The sequence below is a fragment of the Primulina eburnea genome, unplaced genomic scaffold (assembly GCF_022965805.1).
Source record: "Primulina eburnea isolate SZY01 unplaced genomic scaffold, ASM2296580v1 ctg739_ERROPOS11973397, whole genome shotgun sequence".
Taxonomy (NCBI): domain Eukaryota; kingdom Viridiplantae; phylum Streptophyta; class Magnoliopsida; order Lamiales; family Gesneriaceae; genus Primulina; species Primulina eburnea.
In genome coordinates, this window is record NW_027331510.1 from 2,237,732 (window position 1) to 2,256,324 (window position 18,593).

Genomic DNA, 18,593 nt, shown 5'->3' on the forward strand with positions numbered 1-18,593 from the left:
ACATCCGTCAACTGGACTGTCGTATAGGACATCCACATCTCAGAAAAATAATAATAAAAAGAACTAAACCTTTCATATTAACCCAAAAATAAAGAGAAATATCACATTGAACTTCAAATATCAATCACCGATTCAACATCCCCAATGTATTAGTGCTTACACTCGTGAAGAACTCAGTTCATGACTCGTCGATGAGAACTCGACCAAATTCTTACCTTCAACATGTACAATAATGAAATCAAGGAAACAAAAGATACATCGCATTCGCAACAATAAAATGTGCCAAAAAAAATAACGAGCCATCTGCCAATTATGGACTTTATCCTGTTCACAGAACAATATACAACTAGAAATGATGACCCAGTTTGTACCCTGCTATACCTAGATAGTAACACATTCCTTGGAAACTACAGAAACAACACATATTTCATTTAAAAAACGAGATAGAATTAAAAAATACTGTACAAAATGCTATCAACAAGTGAAGAGCTTTCGGTGCTAGTCGTAGCCTCAATTGGTAGAGTAGAGCTGCGATAGCGTCCACCAAAAATTGCCCCTCATCCCTAGGGTATTTCTAAAATCACATTCCACCTTCAGAAATTTTCCAAGTATCAATTTTCTCTGCACATTCTATCTCCACCTAGCTTTGTTTCACCTATCTATGTACTCTACATTTTAGCTTTACTTTTTAGTATTTCCTACTAATACCGTTGCCTAGTTCTTACATTACCTCTTCTGCCACTCCTATTTATCCTGTTCACTCCATCAGTCCAATTTTCATCCTCGTTGTCATCTTCATCTTCAGCATCTGCCGTTCGGCTGGCCTTCCCACCTCTTCTTAGAGGGGGTCGTTTCCTTTTGATGTTGGCGGTGTAGGTTGAATAATCAACAGTATCTTCGGTCAATGCATTCTTCAAATCCTGAGAAGTGGAGAATCATATACAAAGGGAACAAAGCATCTAGTAAACTCCGGCTAAAATGCAACCGAAAAAATACATTCAGGGTAATGGTTTAAATTAGTACTTGTATTACCTGATACCTCCTCGAGAAATCTTCACGAGTGTTTGGTGGGTCTATGTTTATGTCGCTAATATTAAATGAAATGTTCTGCCGCAAAAAACTCTCACCAGGTTTTGGCGGTTCATTTGGTGAATATGCCTAATCAAAGAAAAAAGAACAGATTTGGAACGAATATATTTGAAATAAAATGACCATCTTTCTGATTATATTATAGTAGGTGCAGGTCACGTAAAGAGCATTACCTGGCAGCGGGCATCATCGAGACCGAAAACAATCTTGAGATGCCGTTTCAGCTTCAAAAGAAGTTGGATTGCACCGATTGCCAGACAATCAACCTGCGACAGATAGGAAAATGAAGAAGCATAAGCTATTTGAAAATGCCAAAATTCAAAGGAATTGCAACAAAATCAATTCACAGAAAATTAGCATGCTGTGAATTAAATTTTAAAAGTGGAAACAGAAAAGTTAACTCCCATTGTTTAACAAAATGTGCATTAACTTCCGCTGTTTCAAAAATAATCCATTACAACCAGGCACGCTCAGCAATGCGTTTTTCAAGTCATGTACAGAAATGTATCTATTCTGTACAAACACATAGGCTCCGTGGCTTGAAAGAGTTTGTAAAAGAGCACTATCATAGTCGAGGAGGTTAAAGTCTGACCCATGAGTGGTCAAGGTAGTATCTGTATTCCTCCCAATAGTTATTTATGTACCTGGATTTTCTGCAAATCAATTTTGGGCATGATATAGGAATCTTCCATAATATCTGAATACTTGGATTGAGGATCTCCAGATAAATGACGACCCGGGAACTCTTCAGAGATTTTGTGATTCCCATCATTGGACATGGATCTTTCGCTGACAGATTGAATAGTATGATCAGACTGGACTGTCCCATTTCCGATACCTTTTGGATAAATTCCTTCTAAAGAATGCAAAAAATCCTTCATGTTTGACTCTAATATCCCAGCTCGAACTTGTACCAATCGGTTTATAGTATATATCAGATAAAGAGGTTCATCAGGGGAGGTAAAAGGTAACAAAGCAAGAATTTCTGAACAGTACCTGTAGAAAAAAAAATAATCTGAGCGACATTTCCAAGAATCAGCAAGTATAAAAATGACGACAATGAGAACAAGCGACGTAACTCACATGAGGAAAGGTATAACGTAATTATTCCACCTAGGCATTTCAAACTTGCGAACAACAGAAGACATAAACCTATTTCTCGAAACACGATTTGTGCGAACGAGCTTGTAAATCCGAGAAACACCTAGGCGGGCATAAGCTGAAGTGCCAGCATCAGACCTTCCCTTCACACTGTTGGATACACTGGAATGAACTTTATGGTTTGGGATTTCTGCTATAGCATCATTCATGCCATGTATGAACATAAACGACAACTGAAGCCCATCTCCCAGACGGCTTTCGAAAAAAGCTGGATACCTGAAGTAAGCAATCAATAAGTTCCAACTACAGTTCAAGATGCAGAGAATAATGAATGACTATCACATAAATGAACATACTTTTCATTCATATTCATCAGCAGATGATGAGCCAGCTTTGAGTTAACCTCCTGAGGATCTGTTTCAAGAGCAATAAGATATGGAACACAAGTAATTGGATGTACAAGACCTTGACGCAACACAACTTCCACAATCTGTGAACAGAAGAGAAACAAAAAAATAAATCAATAACGCTTATTGTTGTAAATGCTGATGGGTCGTGAAGAGTTAAAACAAGGATTCCCAATGCTGGTTGAGGACCAAATATGTAGGAAATTATTTTCAGGTCTTGAAGTAACAATCAAATCACCATAATCGTAACATGTTTAAGGACCAACAATTTTTCGGTATTTTATTTTATTCATTTGGATTTGGTGTGAGTGTGTGCAAGTGTTGGGATGGGGTGTCAAGAGTATCTCACGACTACAAGCTCGAACCAAAGAAAAATTAGACCTTTAGAGCTGTTTGGCGCACTTGTTCATTCACATCTAAACATCTCCCTAGGATGTTATACCAATACAGCTGAACTATACCACCACATATGTTAGTATCACCAGCACCAGCAGCAACAGGCACACTTTGTGCACGACTAACTTCCTTTTTACTAGCTTTATCAGGTTCCAGTTGACTTTCCGCATGGAGAAGGTATTCATATATGTTCTGTAACGATTGCATCTGGCAAACCATAAATATTGTTAACAAAATAGAGAAAAGAAGGACGGTGCCATGGCGGGATCAACAAAAACAAGAATACCTTCAGACGAGCATCAGTATTAGAGGAAAGCGTGGCCTCCATGATTTTACCAACATCCTTTTGCAACATAAATTCAGGCCGAGCAATTAAAACATAGCCTAAGGCCTGAAGAAAATACAAAATTACATAATGAATTTTATAATATTTAATATAAAATTACCAAACCTACAGCAGAACAGTGGTTACCTGTAACGAACGGACCTTAATGATGAAATCTTCGGCCTGAAGATACTTTTTAAAAAGGTTAACACTGTGTGTGACATCCATCATCCTCGTGTTCGAAGAAAACTCAGTCAACAGAGAACTACCATAACGCAATAACAACCCCAGGCAAAAAAGACACCGACCTACTTGCTGACAAGATAAATATTAATAAATATTAGTGACCACATGTTCACGAAACTAGAGATATTCAAGCAAATGAAAAACTGAAAAGAGTATTAACTGTGAGGGGATGACGGTATAAGACAATTTAAGATAATTTGGCCGAGCACATTACTTAAACAGGCAGCAATTGCAGTGGGTTTGATGTATCTAGGTTAGCATAAATGCACAAGTAGCAAAACGTCTGACATTCAAGACGAGACTAAGCTTAATGTGCTTCAGTATGTGTTCAATTTAAAATTTAAAATTATTGCATCCTCGAGGAACAATCTGCTATGTCAGAACATGATTGGCTATTATATTAGAATTGTATTTTACTCTGGAACAACATGAAATGATAACATGTGATGATTGCTATCTGAAAAATCTCAGAAACCTTTCTTCCTAGGAAAAAATAATCAAGAAATTACAAATCCCAAACATCACTGTAAAGGAGAAGTTGGTTCATGTGTGTGCAATGGCATGGCAAAAAATAATGCAGGATATGGCAAATGAACAAAATGATAGATAAAGAAATAGAGCATGTAAGGGGCGAGAAGAATTAATGCACCCGAAAGCAGGTAAGTTAACCAAAAACAATTTTTGTCTGTTTTTCAAGCATCTGAAATGTTTGAAATAAGCATAATTAGCTGAGATCGAACAAAAGGTGGCAATTAGAACCCTAAAATTTGCATGACAAACAGGAACCTGCTTATTATCAAATCCCAAGGCGTCCAGGCGCTTATAGAACAACTGAATAAGATATTCTACCACAAGTGCTCCTTTTCCTGTTACGTCGCCCACGGAACACAAACACCTGATATTCGAGAGACACGATACGTCAGAAAACAGATGCAAGAAAATGTATCATTACCAAGAAACTGAAACTTATCCCTATCTTATAAAACCTATTTAAGAAATTAGAGACAGTCAAACACTTCAGCTACCATGCAACTCACAAATTTAAGAACAAAGTACAATATTCCATAGCCGCATAGTGTCAGGAAAATCTTCCCACAAGGTCAACAAAACAGAGTCTTTCAAAAAAATGTTGCCAACATTCAGGTTAATAGCAAATCAATCTTAAATTCCCCAATAACAATCCCCACATAAAATGTCTAAGAGATAATCTATTTTAATAGAAAATAAAAAAACTATGTTATTCAGCTAAGCTCCATTCAAACAAGAGTTTCAGTCATTTTTTAAGAATGGAAAGGACTTGGAGAGAAATTAAAAGAATTTTCACTGGATGAAGCAACTGTTAACACCATTTCACATGTTTATCCATTTAACCAAATTCATGCTACATGATGCCAAGAATATATATAAATAGCCATTATTAAAACGCTGTGCCATTGAAGATGGAAAAAACATCAACACTAATGCCTTCAAAAAATATATAAAATTTTAAGTACGAAAATTTTTGAAAAATTCCACAGCACGAACACCCCAAAGATCAAAGATCATATTTTCACTTACTGAAATCCGACCTTCCAAAAATACCAAAATAGTTACTTTCTCTAAAACAATTACAGAAAATCCCCAGTAGAAAGCAACCTTGAATGCCTTCACCAAAAGAATTGGTCATAGCTTACACTTAAACAGTTACCAAAAAATGTTATCATTATCAACTAAACAGCCTTCAATCATCAGAAAGGAACATACAGGATGTAATATAAGTTCTGATTATCGAACAGGTGGTGGCACAAAATTCTAGAACTAAATGTTTTTTTCTATTGATAGAAAACAAAAGATAAATTGCAGAGAAAAGTAGAATACTTGATGCAAGCATGAACAACTGTCAGGAAAGAATGTCGAACAATCATTTGCTTTAGATCTTGTTCAAGTTCTTCGCAAACAGTTTGAGGAAGCTTGCGCAACAAAGGCAAGACGGAATCTATCACAAATATTATGCTCTCCAATAGCTGTGCAGTCACCCGATTGTCGGACTGCAAAAAGGAGAAGAAACTGTGTTTAATTCATTCTCAGTTAAATTTAAGACTTTCGAGGATATTTTGCTAATATGGTTTTCTGCAAGATCAAGAAATAAATACCCGTGTGATCTCACACACAGATATTTGCATCCTCCCATTCACGAATCTGTGCTAATGACCATTTTCAACTAATCATAAACATGACTCTATAAAGACACCAGATTTCTGATTCCACTTCAACCTTAGGATTGCAAATCCAGTTTCGATTAAATAAAATGTACATTCGGTCCTTTGTGCCTATCCTCAAGTTAAACTAATAATTAAAAGGCGATGATATATTTAACAAGAACATGGAAATAAAATAGAGTAAGAATTCAAAAGCCAAAGTATCTAACCTCGTAGCTAGTAGTCAACTAACAGCGAAATTATAAATCGCTCAGCAGCATGCTGTTTACGAGAAAAACGAATCTAGAAATATGATATGCATGATCATAACATACAATTGAATATCATCTAGGCAAGGCACTCCATACAATCTACTAAACTTTACACCAAATAAATACTGTCATTTGCTTGGGATTTGATCTCATAGAAAGTACAAAGTTGAAAGAGAAGGGAAAAGAAAAACATCAGACACATTACAAGAGTTATTCAGTCCTTAAAGATTTCATATCACCAACTGCTGAAAACATCAATGACCCAATGTTTAAAGAAATTTGGTGACACAAACATTGAGTAGGTACAGAAAACCATCGTCTCCAACTGGTAGCTCCAAGACATTTCTTACAACATCGGTTGATTCCTACTAACTAGTCGATGACACTATAGTAATCCAACTTTAAAAAGTGATTAGAAACATCCAAGAAACAAAAATGAGATATTCCAACTATAAACATGGAATACTGAGCAGAGAGTAAACAAGAATATCAAAATTGATAGGATTCATTCATGAAAGAGTATCGTCATTTGTATAAGTTTTAGCACTGGGAAAGAAATTTAATTGACCTGACTTTTCAGATATGGTTGTAGGGTGACCACAAACTGAGAAGGATCAGAAGCTGGTGCGCATAGAGTAGGATCCACCAGACAAAAGGCATGCAATAGTAAAGCATATGGTAGCATGAGCTCTTCTCCTTCCTCGCTACTTACTTCTGTAACCTGGAGGAACATGGCAAATTTGCCGATTAGCATTGCCGGACAAAGACTACTTTTAGAGAGAGAGAAATGAGTGAAAATGTACAATATCACAAGGATATTTAAGTCCTTGATAATTTTCTGTTGCATTATTTCATCCAAGAAGCAAGGGACATATTAATTTAACGATGAATATGGTAATTCCTGGTTAGAGAAGATATTCTAGTAAATTTTACATAAACTGGAATAAAACAATCTAAAGCCTAAGCATACACAAGGAACCAGATAACATACCAAATATGAACCCACTTTCTCCAAAAGCATTACCTGTAATACTTTTTCCAACAAACACTTGCACATCAACTCACAGCGTCTGCGTACTGAAGCAAGTAACACGGGATTTATTCCAGCAGCTTTGGCTGATTGTGGAAAGAAATCAAGGGCTAAGTTTCTTTTAATAACAGTAACAAGTGGTTTATGACTAGACATCCTTCTCAGCATCTCAACAATTTGCTCCGTCTTCTTAGCCAATTCCAATGGGACACAACTTCCATCTTTAAATGAATGGGTCTGCATGCCCAAATGCTCCTCAAACCAAAATTTGTAAAAAGCCTTGCAGACAAGATCCTGAAAAGGAGAATGACATCAAGAACACACTTGAATGAAACAACAGTGGACCTAAGAAAAAGCTCAAAGATCAATATACAAACTAATTTCAAGCTATCAGAGAATCACACCAATTTTCAAGTGTTTAAACCATTGTGCTCCAATCATTACAGTAACAAAGGTGCATACATACATGAGGTCTTCAACTCCTAAGGAAAAGAAGCTTTGTGTGCAGCTAACAAAATACAATCAAACACCTGTACGCTGGATTCTTCATCATTGATGCGAGATATTATTTCAACGCAGGCAGTGGAAAAAAGTGAAAATCCGGTATCAGAGGTACACATATCCTTAATAATTTTGATAGCACGTTTTCGCACGCTAATCCCTGTATCCTTGATTCTCTCTGCTACCTTCTCAAAATACTAGAAAAATTAACCAGAAGTTAGAAATCAAATCAACCCCATGAGTATCAAACCAAGCATCCGCAACTGAAATACCTTAAGACCAACATCAGGATACGATGCGATATGACGACCAACAAGCTCAAGAGCAGATTCTCTGACAGATATAGCAGAGTCACAAAACCTTCCCTCAACAGCCATGTGGACAAACTTATCACCCAAAACCTCGGGATCAGCTTCTACAATGATACTAACCTGTAGTTCCAAAGAGTATAAAATGGAAGAGGTCAAGGCTCCTCACCTTCCAATTTCAGATGGTGCTGAAAAGAACAAACTAGAAGACAAGGAATCCAGGAGGCATGGTATATAAAGAAACGATTTATGGCATACCGCTCGCATTGCTTTAGAACGAATTGTTGGTGAGTTGTCCCTTAGACTTGCCTGATAATAGTAGAATCATAAGAACAAACATCCAAATGCTGAATTATTAAAGAATCAACATTCACCTACCAGGAGCACTTGAAGAATCTTGTCAAACCCTCTAGTAAACGAACTATTTTGTCCCAATGCCAAAGCTACTTTTTTAACTGAAACCCGTTTCAGAGAGGATGAAAATGAAGAAGACTCGCGCACAATTGCTCTAGATTTTAGCCTAGTGAGGTAGTAGCAGATTTTTTGTTCAGAAGCAGGGTGGTCATCCTTATACCATAGGCAAAGATAAAACCTGCAAGTCAATATATCTTCATAGGCTTATGAAATTTGAAAAGACTGATAACCGATACTTTTTCTTTAGTTGCTTACCATCGTGTAAAGAGGTGTGTGTCATCTTCGGACCGCACATCCTGCAGATAATTGAGAAGCATTTGTTGAACAATCTCCTGTTTTGTCACTGTGTCATGTCTAGAAGATTTTTTTGACTGATTCCGATTCTTTTTTTCGTCCTTGTCCTGGGACACACAGTATGTTTTCAAGACAAGAAGTTGTCTCTCGCACAGACAGATTTGGCAATCTGAGTTGCGCGAATGAACTTCATTCTCCATTCCTTCCATACAATCAACATGAAATGCTCTCTGACAACCTTGACACACAAATAAGGACCTTTCACTTATTGCACCCTTACAAACAGAGCATGCATCCTTTTCATAACTCGGATCAACCCTTTCACTATTAATAAACTCCTTCAAGATCCAAAATTTGTCGTCCCTACACAGGACAGCATCGTGCTTCAACCTTGCAGCAATTATACCCAGTAGGTCAATGGCCATTATTCGAGCTGTAATATCTTTAGATTTCAGCCCAGCATTCTGAAGCAGCAATACACAAAGTACCTGCAAAAAGTATTAGATAAGTATCAAGCAGATAAGTGATAACACCTCCATCCAAGGACCAACTGTAAAAAGGGTACCTCTAGAATAGCAGCTGAGGCAGGATACTCTGGTAAATTCAGAGTAGTGAGTAAATCCATGACAAGATTTTCCATTATCATCTTTAGCTCAGATGCATCCTGACTTTTTGTGCTGGCCAGTCTCTGAAGAATTCGAGTCCAAAAGAGGCAGCAAGATTCTGTGATTGCCTCATAGCATTTGGCAGGGTACCCAGGGTCGACTGAAACCTCCAGTAATGGATTTTCGGACCTAACAACTTCAGGAAGATTGGCACTATACTGAACCATTTGAATGCACAGAGCTGTGATTAACTGAATTTGTCTCTGCTCTTCATCAGGAAGATGATATGTTCTTGGTACTCGCTTAGAGAGTGGTGACTTTAGAATTATTTGAACAGTTTCATCCATCACGTAAGATCTATGCTGAGTATACATGTAATATATCTGTATGCCAATTTGACAAAAATGCGACTCAGCAAAAGCAGAAAATGTAGAAAATTAGAGATAGACCAGAACAGGTACTAGGTAAGCTGATTCCATTACCCCACCAATTAAACTGATTGCTTTCAACTGCAAAAGTGGGATGTTATCAACCAAAAGTGTCTGCAAACTAGTTCTCACGAGCTGGAGAATGCAACTATCCGAAAGGCACTCTATTGACAGAAACTGCTTCAGAAAACTAAGAATAGTGCACAACTTCTGAGTTACAGTTTTCACGACAGAAAGTCCCCTGAGGAAAAATCGTAAAATTATTCTGGGAAGAAAAACCTCTTTAGATAACCAAAACATCGTCATCAGAAAAAAAGATATAGAGTCATCATTGTACTTGTAGGTCGTGGATTTCTTTTCTTTTACACTCTTGGAGGTTCGTCTTTTTTTACTTGCTGAACCAAAATCATCCGCTTCTTCATCTTCTTCATCTAATATTCAAAAGGTAAACGAAGGAACACGAGAAATAAAATAAGGATAACAGCATAAAATGTAAGACACTATACAAAGGGGAAGCTAAGATCCAAAAGCAAGAAACATGAGACCTTTCTCTACTTGCACTCAGTCCATAGCATAAAGGAGGAACAATGATCGAGCCGAATGGACACCACATCCACATACTAGCGAAGAAATTCATTATTGCCAAAGGAGAACAAAATGACACACTATGCTTTATAGAAAAATAAAAAAATTCACATTTTAACCAGACAAAGAAGAACCATGGAAAGAGGTAAATTCAGGTCTTGCTATACATCCAAGAGAGTAAAGGAGCAACTTTGGAGAAGATAAATCATTAACTGAAGCAGTCGTTCTACATGATTGTCGTGTAAAAATGTAAATGACTCAAGTAAACCGGCTAGAAGCATAGCATACCATCAATGGCTCCATTATCAGTTGGCTTATGCATTGCACGGTATGCTGGATCACAAGCAAACATAACATCCAAAATCTGATGCCTCGAAAAATCCAGGATTCTTTCAATATTCTGAGACGAAGAGGGAAAATTATTGACAAAGATGGATAATCTGGCAACTTTAAACAGAATTTTGAGCAGCAAAGAAGTACAAGCAAGATCACATCCCCAGATATTTCATCACACCAAATGAACTTATATGCATACCTCTTCTTTGTAAAGCTGTTTAGGCATATCATCGTGAGCCATAATAGCCAAAGCTCCATGGATCGACTCGAGAGAGCAATAAATGGATGATACAACGTCAGCATCCAGCTGGAAAATAGGGAAAATAATTAATGAAAACATTGAGGCAAGAGCAACATAGGTAAATGAAAGCTAACCACGTAAACTTGACAACTGAAGAAGGGAAGTGTCAAAGAGACAAAGGTAGGGGAAAAGAAACACCCGAAAATAGTCTAAAGGGAGTCGATAACCTCCACCCGCTATTAGTTCTTAGGAAGGGTTATTGAAACTCAACAACCAAATCCCTAAGCAAACAAGACCTGGAACCGTAAACTATCCAGCAAAGGTAAAAAAAAATAAGTAACAATCTGATTTTGTGAAACACGCGAAACATTCTATAGTAGATTCAGTAAGCGCAATTACAATATTCACAATTACTGCATGACAATATCCCCATCATATGAGTCCCTCGTTATATGGTTGGAAATGCACATAGAAATGATCTGGTCCTCCAGATAATACTTGACATTAACCTTCATCCAGGACAGATTCTCACAAGCAACAACTGATGGGGAGTCGAGCAAACAGTCATTGGTGGATAACCTGGTTACTTCAGATAAAATTAGGCATTAGTTCTTAGTCTCTGACATGCCTAGATTTGAGTGGACAGCCATGAATCCACTTATTTGGGATAGTTATATTAACACATGGTGGTTTAGTTTCCTCGAGGAAAATCCAGGTCTAAGATCTTCAAAAAAGAGAAGCTAACAAGCATGAAATCTAGCATTAACGTCCATGCTCTATAATTGTATACGCGAGATAGGGTTTATTGGAGTTGGTTACAAAGACAGGAGTCACTATAATCTATATGAAAGATTTCAGTTTTGAAATCAGAGATGTGCAATTATAAACAGCCATTAATGAAAATATCCCCGAGGTCAACATCTACAGGGGATTTTTTTACATACTTTTTATATGTTAATATGATAAACTACAAACTGCGTGGTATGGAATAGATCAGCCAGGCACCGGGCACGTTATATGGAACATGCAAATTCAAATGCATGAAATGCAAAATTGACTGACATTGATTGAATATCATTCTTTTGAAAATTTAATTAGTGAATCTAAAAATATAAAAGACTTATACAACATTGAATAATGTTGAATGAAATGACTTAAATAAAAAAATTCTTCATACCATCCTGACTGGTGATTTGGTACTTGGTAGAATAACTTAACATGAAGATCACAAAATTGTTGTAAAGCTTTGCGTTTCTCGATCTTTAAACATGAACAAACTGATACACATAAATAAGACTCTCTTTTACTTTAATACGGTGTCATCACTTTATTATTATTGTTGTTGTTATCATTATATTATTGAAATAACAAAAATAGGGGAATTCATACCAAAATCAAGACCAGGGGAAAGTGGAAATAGAACAAAAACAAGGAGACATATTAATTGCATCTAGCAAGTAAAGAAGGAATAGCTTTGATCCATGTAGACCTCATTCAATTACATGAATCCTTTTGTGGGTGGATGGTGCAGAACAACAAAAAAATTACCCATAGCCAAACCAAGTAATCACTATGGGGTATATGTTCGAGAAAAATCAATTTGTCCACTACACAAATCAAGTAATTACGTTTCTACATTTATTTTACTTCTTAATTAGTCCAACATGCAGCATGTTCTTGAGATCTGTTACAACAGATAACTCGAGCAAGACACAGATGTCAGTATAGATATCTTCTCTGAGTTCCAGGAGGTCATCTGTTTAACACAGCCATAACTGTCGGCAATTCCTGAGGGCCCCGACACATTCACCAGCCCAACATCATGCATCAGTTGATTAATACTCATTTCACCACAAAATCTGACAAAAAAAGGAAAGGGAGCGTTCACAACAACATATCATTTATCCTGCGAACATCTAACTATTTGTGCACATAGTTTAAATTATGGATGTCAACACTTATACAAGCATGCCAAGAGTTTTTGAGTGATGTGTCGCAGATAGGTCCAAACACCAAATCCAAACAAAAATATCAGGTCAGTCGGACATTCACTGAGTCCCATAAAAATAAATCAGTCAACCAGGAAAGCAGTTGAAGCGAAGCAGGTCGAGAACATTTCTTATCATAGTTAATGAATTCGCACAAGGCATGCCTAGGCTTGTCAGGTTCTGCCATTGAGCAAGGTAAGGCATTGTACATTAATAAAGCCCAGGCCTTACCCATAGCCCAAGTTCCTCGTGTGGCTTAGAGGCTCAAGACCACTTTTAAGCACACCTTTAATGTGTAGATAGTAATCAAAGACAAAATGCAAGATAACAACCATCTTTTTTCACTTAAATATCAATGAATTTTGTTTTATTTTTCTTCAATAATTTGTTGAGTACATGGCGTTTGATATGTACTGAAATTTTCTCCAGGTGTACATATTCTAGTATATTGTTATTTGAGCTTCATTTCAGTAAAGAACAAGTCTTCACACCTTGCGCTTGGCTTTGAGATACCAGAAAAGGCAGCTCAAAAGCATAAGCATCAAAGAGGTAAAATTAATCATTCTGAAGAGAAATCTGCAGGAGGGCCACACAGAATCTACAGCAATTTACAAAGTCCAAACCAAAAATAGTTCAAGGAAATAAGTAATAGGAACTCAACAATAAGATATCACAAGAAGAAATGAAATTACTGGAGCAAGCAAATAAGGGATTCCAAGACCAAACCAGTGCGCGGGAAATAGGTAATTATTAGAATTTATAACGAGAACTTGGGCCAAAAATATGACTCCCAGATCACACCATTGTACAGGGAATGGGTCAAATAGTGAAAAGAATTACATTTCAGCTAGACAGTGGTACATCAGACCAACAAGAAACCCCTCCCACTGTAAACCAGAATGATCACCCTTGGCAACTTCTTCGAGAAAAATCAAGAACCTCGGCATGGATATAAATCTATTTAGTTATCAAAATTGTAAACTTACATGGTCATTATAATTTATTGATAGTCCTTCTGCTCGGTGAATCTGGTGGTCTAAAACCTTCAATGTCCTTGAAAGAAGATCTATATGAACCATATGGAGAATTTTTTTGGCTCTCATGGACATAATTTCATTCGTAAGTGCTTTAAGATCAGAAAAAGGCAATGGTATCAATTCTGCTTCATCTCGATCCTCGTCAAAAATTTCTGCTCTGCCACATAATTCCTCTAACATTTCACAAAAGCCTGAAATAGCTGCGTCTGTGAAAAAAGAGACCACGCAATGCTCCTTAAAACATATACATAAACACATAATTAACAATGTGATGTAGAAACTAAAAGTTAATACCTTGAAAGTCACGAGAATCAGGACAACTCGTAGATAAAAAACCATCTTTTCCTTTCTGTTTCAATTTTTTCTTTCTGGAAGAACTTGTAATTTTCTGTATAAAACCCAAAAAAAAAAAAACTTAGCTGACCAAAAGACCTTGCATCACAGTTGAAGTCGGTATCATAACTTACTTTGTCAACATAATGGTCTTGCTGGTTTTTGCTAGTTCCGACAGAGTCTGTCTGAACTTGGTCGGCATCTCTCCTCGTTTCACCAGAGTCTCTCAGCAACTGACTGAGCATAGGCATGTGACGCTCAAAGGGCGTGGATCCAGTTAAATCACTTCTATATATTGGCTCCTCGACAGAACCTGAGAAACTTGAAAAGTAAAATAAGTATGAGCCAGGCAACCATTGCTGACACTAGCACACATATGACACCTTTCAGAACAGTGAACAGTTTATGCAAATCACATAATATTCCAGGAATGCTGTTATATGAGATGAAGGAGAGAACCCGAAAAAAAGCTGTAATTGCAGTTCTCTCAATTAAGGCAAAGTTTGTAGCAGCGGAATTTCCTTTAAATATTCTATAGCAAACTGAAAAAAGGATATTAAATTATTTAAAGTAACTCTCAGGGTAAAAGTAGGGCATGCTGACCAATGTCAACATGCAATGGAGCAATAATTACAAAGCGAAATTTTCAGCAATTACCCAATATAAGTTGAAATTCCTAAACCGGGTTAAATGAGACAAAAAATTAGTAGTCAATGCATCATGGCAATGGTGAGATTGATAGAAAGTCATTGAACTCCTTTCAGCCTATATGCTTAAACTTAAACTATCCCTAATCATCAACAGCCATCTAATGACTTCAAAATTGGTTTCTCCATTAAGAAACACAGAAATCCCTATAGTATATTAAAGATGTGGAGAATAAAGACAAAAATGATAAGTCTGGTACGACCTTTTTTTAATTTCAAAATCACCTCTATTCATTTTGGTAATTATTATTTCACCCCTTAGCAATTTTCACAAATACCACTTTGGCAATTTTAAGCAATTACATTTTATCCCTTCATCAATTTTAATAATTACCCCTTTGACAATTTTAATAATTACCACCTCTATTTTATACTATTGTGCCAATTTTTATATAAAACTTGAACTGATAGAAAAACTTCGAAAAAAAAATACTGTCCAAGCACGCAACACTTGCACTTTGGTGCTAGTTTTAACGATGTACGAAGAAGGGCTATTGCACTGTTTATAAGCTGGATTCATGAAACATCACACAGAAAAGAACATGCTGCTCTGAAACAACAAGGTTCACCATTGTGTACAGTATGCTCGATAGCTATCAAGTCAATAAAACATAATTATCTATCCATAAGAGTAATGAAACTAAAGCAAAATCTAAATGGTAAGAGCATGACCTACAAAAAAGTTGCTGGTTGATACAAAATAACAAAAAATTTAAAACCCATTCATGAACAATTTTACCTGGAGCGACACACTCAAATGCATCAGGATCATGCCTCAAAACTTCATTGAAAAGATCAGAATTCCCAATAGAGGCACCTGGTTGAATGCTTGATTGGTCTTTGAGATTCCTACAAACAAATTTTCAAACAAGCGTTTCAAGTGGAATCTACCAGGATAAATCTAAAATTATTCACTCCTAAAAATTTTTAGCAATAACTTTCCTGCCTTGGAATTAAGAACATCAAAGCAGGTTCTCATAGAGAAAATAAAATTTTAGAATGTTGATGGAATGAGTCACAATCCACAAAGTCATTTTTCATTTACAATAACTCCATCATAAAAAAATGGCAATTTAAATAAAACTCACTCTCGCCGACTGATTTCATACTTGTCCATTTTCCTGGCAGGTGAAATATAAAAACCCCGGACATGGGTCAAACCAACATACAAGCAAATAAGTTCCTTTTCAAAGTTTCCAAACAAATATTTATGTAAAGAGCAAGAGTTTTCATTGGCCAATTTCGAATGACCAAATACACTAATTGTGTTGACTGTTGAGGAAAAGAAAGGCATCAGATTGATCATATAAAAACATGCACTTGAATGATGTACTAAAGGCAACAGGATACATCCTAAGCAGACGGTTGAAAACAATTAGCATTTTATGCTTGATGAAAATTTACAAATGGAATTGAATTTTTTTATTAAAAAAATACTGAATAAAATCCATCAACTTGTCAGAACCCTCACTCAAACGTATATGCCATCAGCTTTTCTTGCTCCTAAAGTACATCTACATACACAAACGTGTGGTTGTGGTTGTGGTTGTTCATACTTCATACGTGCAGGAACATTAAAACGGTAAAAAGTTATCACAATCAGCACCACTACTCCCAGGAGTAAATAGGATGTCCTCCTAATCCAGTAACTGTAGATCATCAATCCAAACTACTCTAGCTCTCACTAAGCTAAATCCATCAAACCAAACATTTAAAATTCGAGAATTAAAACAGAGAAAGAAACATCAAAGCAAACTTACAGGTAACTAACATCAGTGTTTCGGAGGAGATCGGCAATCTTTCCAGGAACATCACCTTGGTTAGACGACCACCGGGACCTTCCATCATCAAAGAGGCAGAGTTCCTGATCCAGTGCACCGCAGAACACAGGAAGCGACGGCAACGGCAAGCACGTCGCCACCTCGGAGTGGACTGAATTGGATAGGCTTATCCCACATGGGACATCACCGCTTCCAGAATTCGACATCACGGAAGTCAATTGAGAGTGAAAATTCGTCAATTTGAGGAGTGACGACGGTTGATGGAGTTAATGGGGGGTTAATTTAGGGGAGAAATGCGGTAGCCCTAGAGAGAGTTGGAGGAGATAGAATGATAAATGGCGGGGAAAAGAATATAGAAAATTTTGCGAATTTTTAAGCAGCGAAGAAGCATACTCTGTGTAATAAGTAATAACTGAGCGAAGTGACGGTGATACCCTTTCTTTGCCTTGTACGGCGTCGTATTGCTTTCCGTGCGGCATACATGTCTGTGTATTAAAAAGCCCCGCTTCCCGATTGATCAAATTAATTGTAATTAAGATATTTAATTAAGTATACTTAAGAAGAATAAATGGCATCATTTTATTTTTATACTTTTATTTATTTTGAAGATATTTTTTAAAAAAATAATAAATTAGGTTTATACTTTATATGTTTATTTTTTAATTTTAATTATGATTAATAATGATTTGACAAATATTTAATATTTTTTAATTTGGTCTAGTTGCAAAAAAATAAAAATTGTAATTTTGAGATTTTTATGCTTTATAAATATGAGAACTAATGCATCAGATTTAAATTTATCATGTTTATGTATTCTTTTATCTATTTATTGGTTTGGGACAATTACAATTACACTAAAGATAAAAAAAAACTTTTTTTCACGCTTAAGTTGTACTAATCTCGCTCAAACTTGAAAAATTTGGAGCTTGACATCCGCACTTCGGGCGCTTCACGCTTTTTAGAACCTTGATACTGGTAGTTTTTTTCATTTGCACAATATAATATTATTTAATTAATTGTAATTTTATAATTTATTTTAATAATCGATTTTATTCATTTTCATTTAAATTATGTGATAAAATAATTAATATCATGTTATATTTTATACTTATGTGGTTAAAAATTTATCGAAATATGCATGTGTGTTAAACAAAATAATTATAAAAAAAAAGTAAATATAATCAATTAATTACATGATTTTGATGAGAACTACTAAAATTAATTGTTAAAATATAATTATAATTGATTCAACAAAAATACAGAACTAAAAATGTCACATTTATACGTACATGATTAAAATTAGCATTTTGCCTAACTAAATCCATATTTCTAAAGTCGATTTTTACATCTTGACGGATATAAAAATTTAAGTGCACGTGTGTTCTTTAGAAAGATGTTCATCTTTAAAATATATTAAAGTGGTGTTTACGATAACTTATTTTAAATGCTTACAAACATATAGATAATGAAATTATTATAAATTGTATATAGAAGTTGAGTAGTATTTCAAATAAATTATTGTAAATAATACATAAACGCGATATTTTATATTTTTGGGTTGATTCGAAGTCTAAGGTATACTATTTTTAATTAAATTAAATTAAATAAGCTTGAATAATGTATTAATTATAAGTCAATATGACGGGCTATGATGAAATAATAAAGAACATTGTATGACAAGGTTGTGTTTACTATTTATAAGTAGAGGATTATATCAATAGTCTTATAATTTCATGTTTGCTTTTTTTTTTTTATGATTTGTACTAACTGATAAACTTCATCCATATTTATATAATTTACATTTTAAAAGTTGATGATTTATCACAAATAAAAAAAATGTTAAATAACAATTTTTTAACTAATATTATTTTCAGATGAAAAGTACATTAATATCATTTACTTACAGAAAATAGTGGTAAGACCGAACAATTTACGTTTTACTAAAAATTATAGCTTATGATAATAGTGTAACTTAAATCTCTTAAACATCAC

General features: G+C 35.5%; 1 protein-coding gene across 6 annotated transcripts; it reads right to left on the reverse strand.

Moving 5' to 3' along the window:
- Positions 1-285: 285 nt before the first annotated feature.
- On the reverse strand, positions 286-17,010 carry LOC140822097 (sister chromatid cohesion protein SCC2-like). Of its 6 annotated transcripts, none has more exons than XM_073182825.1 (28): positions 16,581-17,010; positions 15,560-15,669; positions 14,248-14,426; positions 14,075-14,168; positions 13,730-13,986; positions 10,714-10,821; positions 10,467-10,578; positions 9,931-10,024; positions 9,648-9,834; positions 9,126-9,548; positions 8,522-9,048; positions 8,231-8,444; positions 8,111-8,161; positions 7,817-7,975; positions 7,574-7,741; positions 7,038-7,337; positions 6,582-6,734; positions 5,422-5,591; positions 4,351-4,459; positions 3,481-3,633; positions 3,280-3,384; positions 2,979-3,200; positions 2,547-2,680; positions 2,173-2,466; positions 1,734-2,085; positions 1,263-1,355; positions 1,033-1,158; positions 286-920 (listed from the first exon to the last, which is right to left on the reverse strand). In XM_073182825.1, the coding sequence occupies exons 1-28, from the start codon at positions 16,805-16,807 to the stop codon at positions 702-704; spliced, it is 5,340 nt and encodes a 1,779-aa protein (XP_073038926.1). In that variant the 5' UTR covers positions 16,808-17,010; the 3' UTR covers positions 286-701. The 6 variants fall into 6 exon arrangements, with proteins under 6 accessions (XP_073038926.1, XP_073038927.1, XP_073038925.1 ...); XM_073182826.1 differs by having other exon boundaries at positions 3,466-3,633; positions 16,592-17,009; XM_073182824.1 differs by having other exon boundaries at positions 3,466-3,633; positions 9,931-10,015; positions 16,581-17,009.
- Between the last annotated feature and the right edge of the window lie 1,583 nt (positions 17,011-18,593).

What these genes read in the sequence shown, in the direction of transcription:
- LOC140822097 (XM_073182823.1), bottom strand. Translation starts at nt 16,807, where the DNA reads ATGTCGAATTCTGGAAGCGGTGATGTCCCATGTGGGATAAGCCTATCC. An exon ending in CAATCAGTTTAATTGGTGGG is followed by an intron (nt 9,549 to 9,647) that starts GTAATGGAATCA and finishes ATTGGCATACAG; the next exon opens with ATATATTACATGTATACTCA. An exon ending in TTGATTTGCAGAAAATCCAG is followed by an intron (nt 1,356 to 1,733) that starts GTACATAAATAA and finishes TATCTGTCGCAG; the next exon opens with GTTGATTGTCTGGCAATCGG.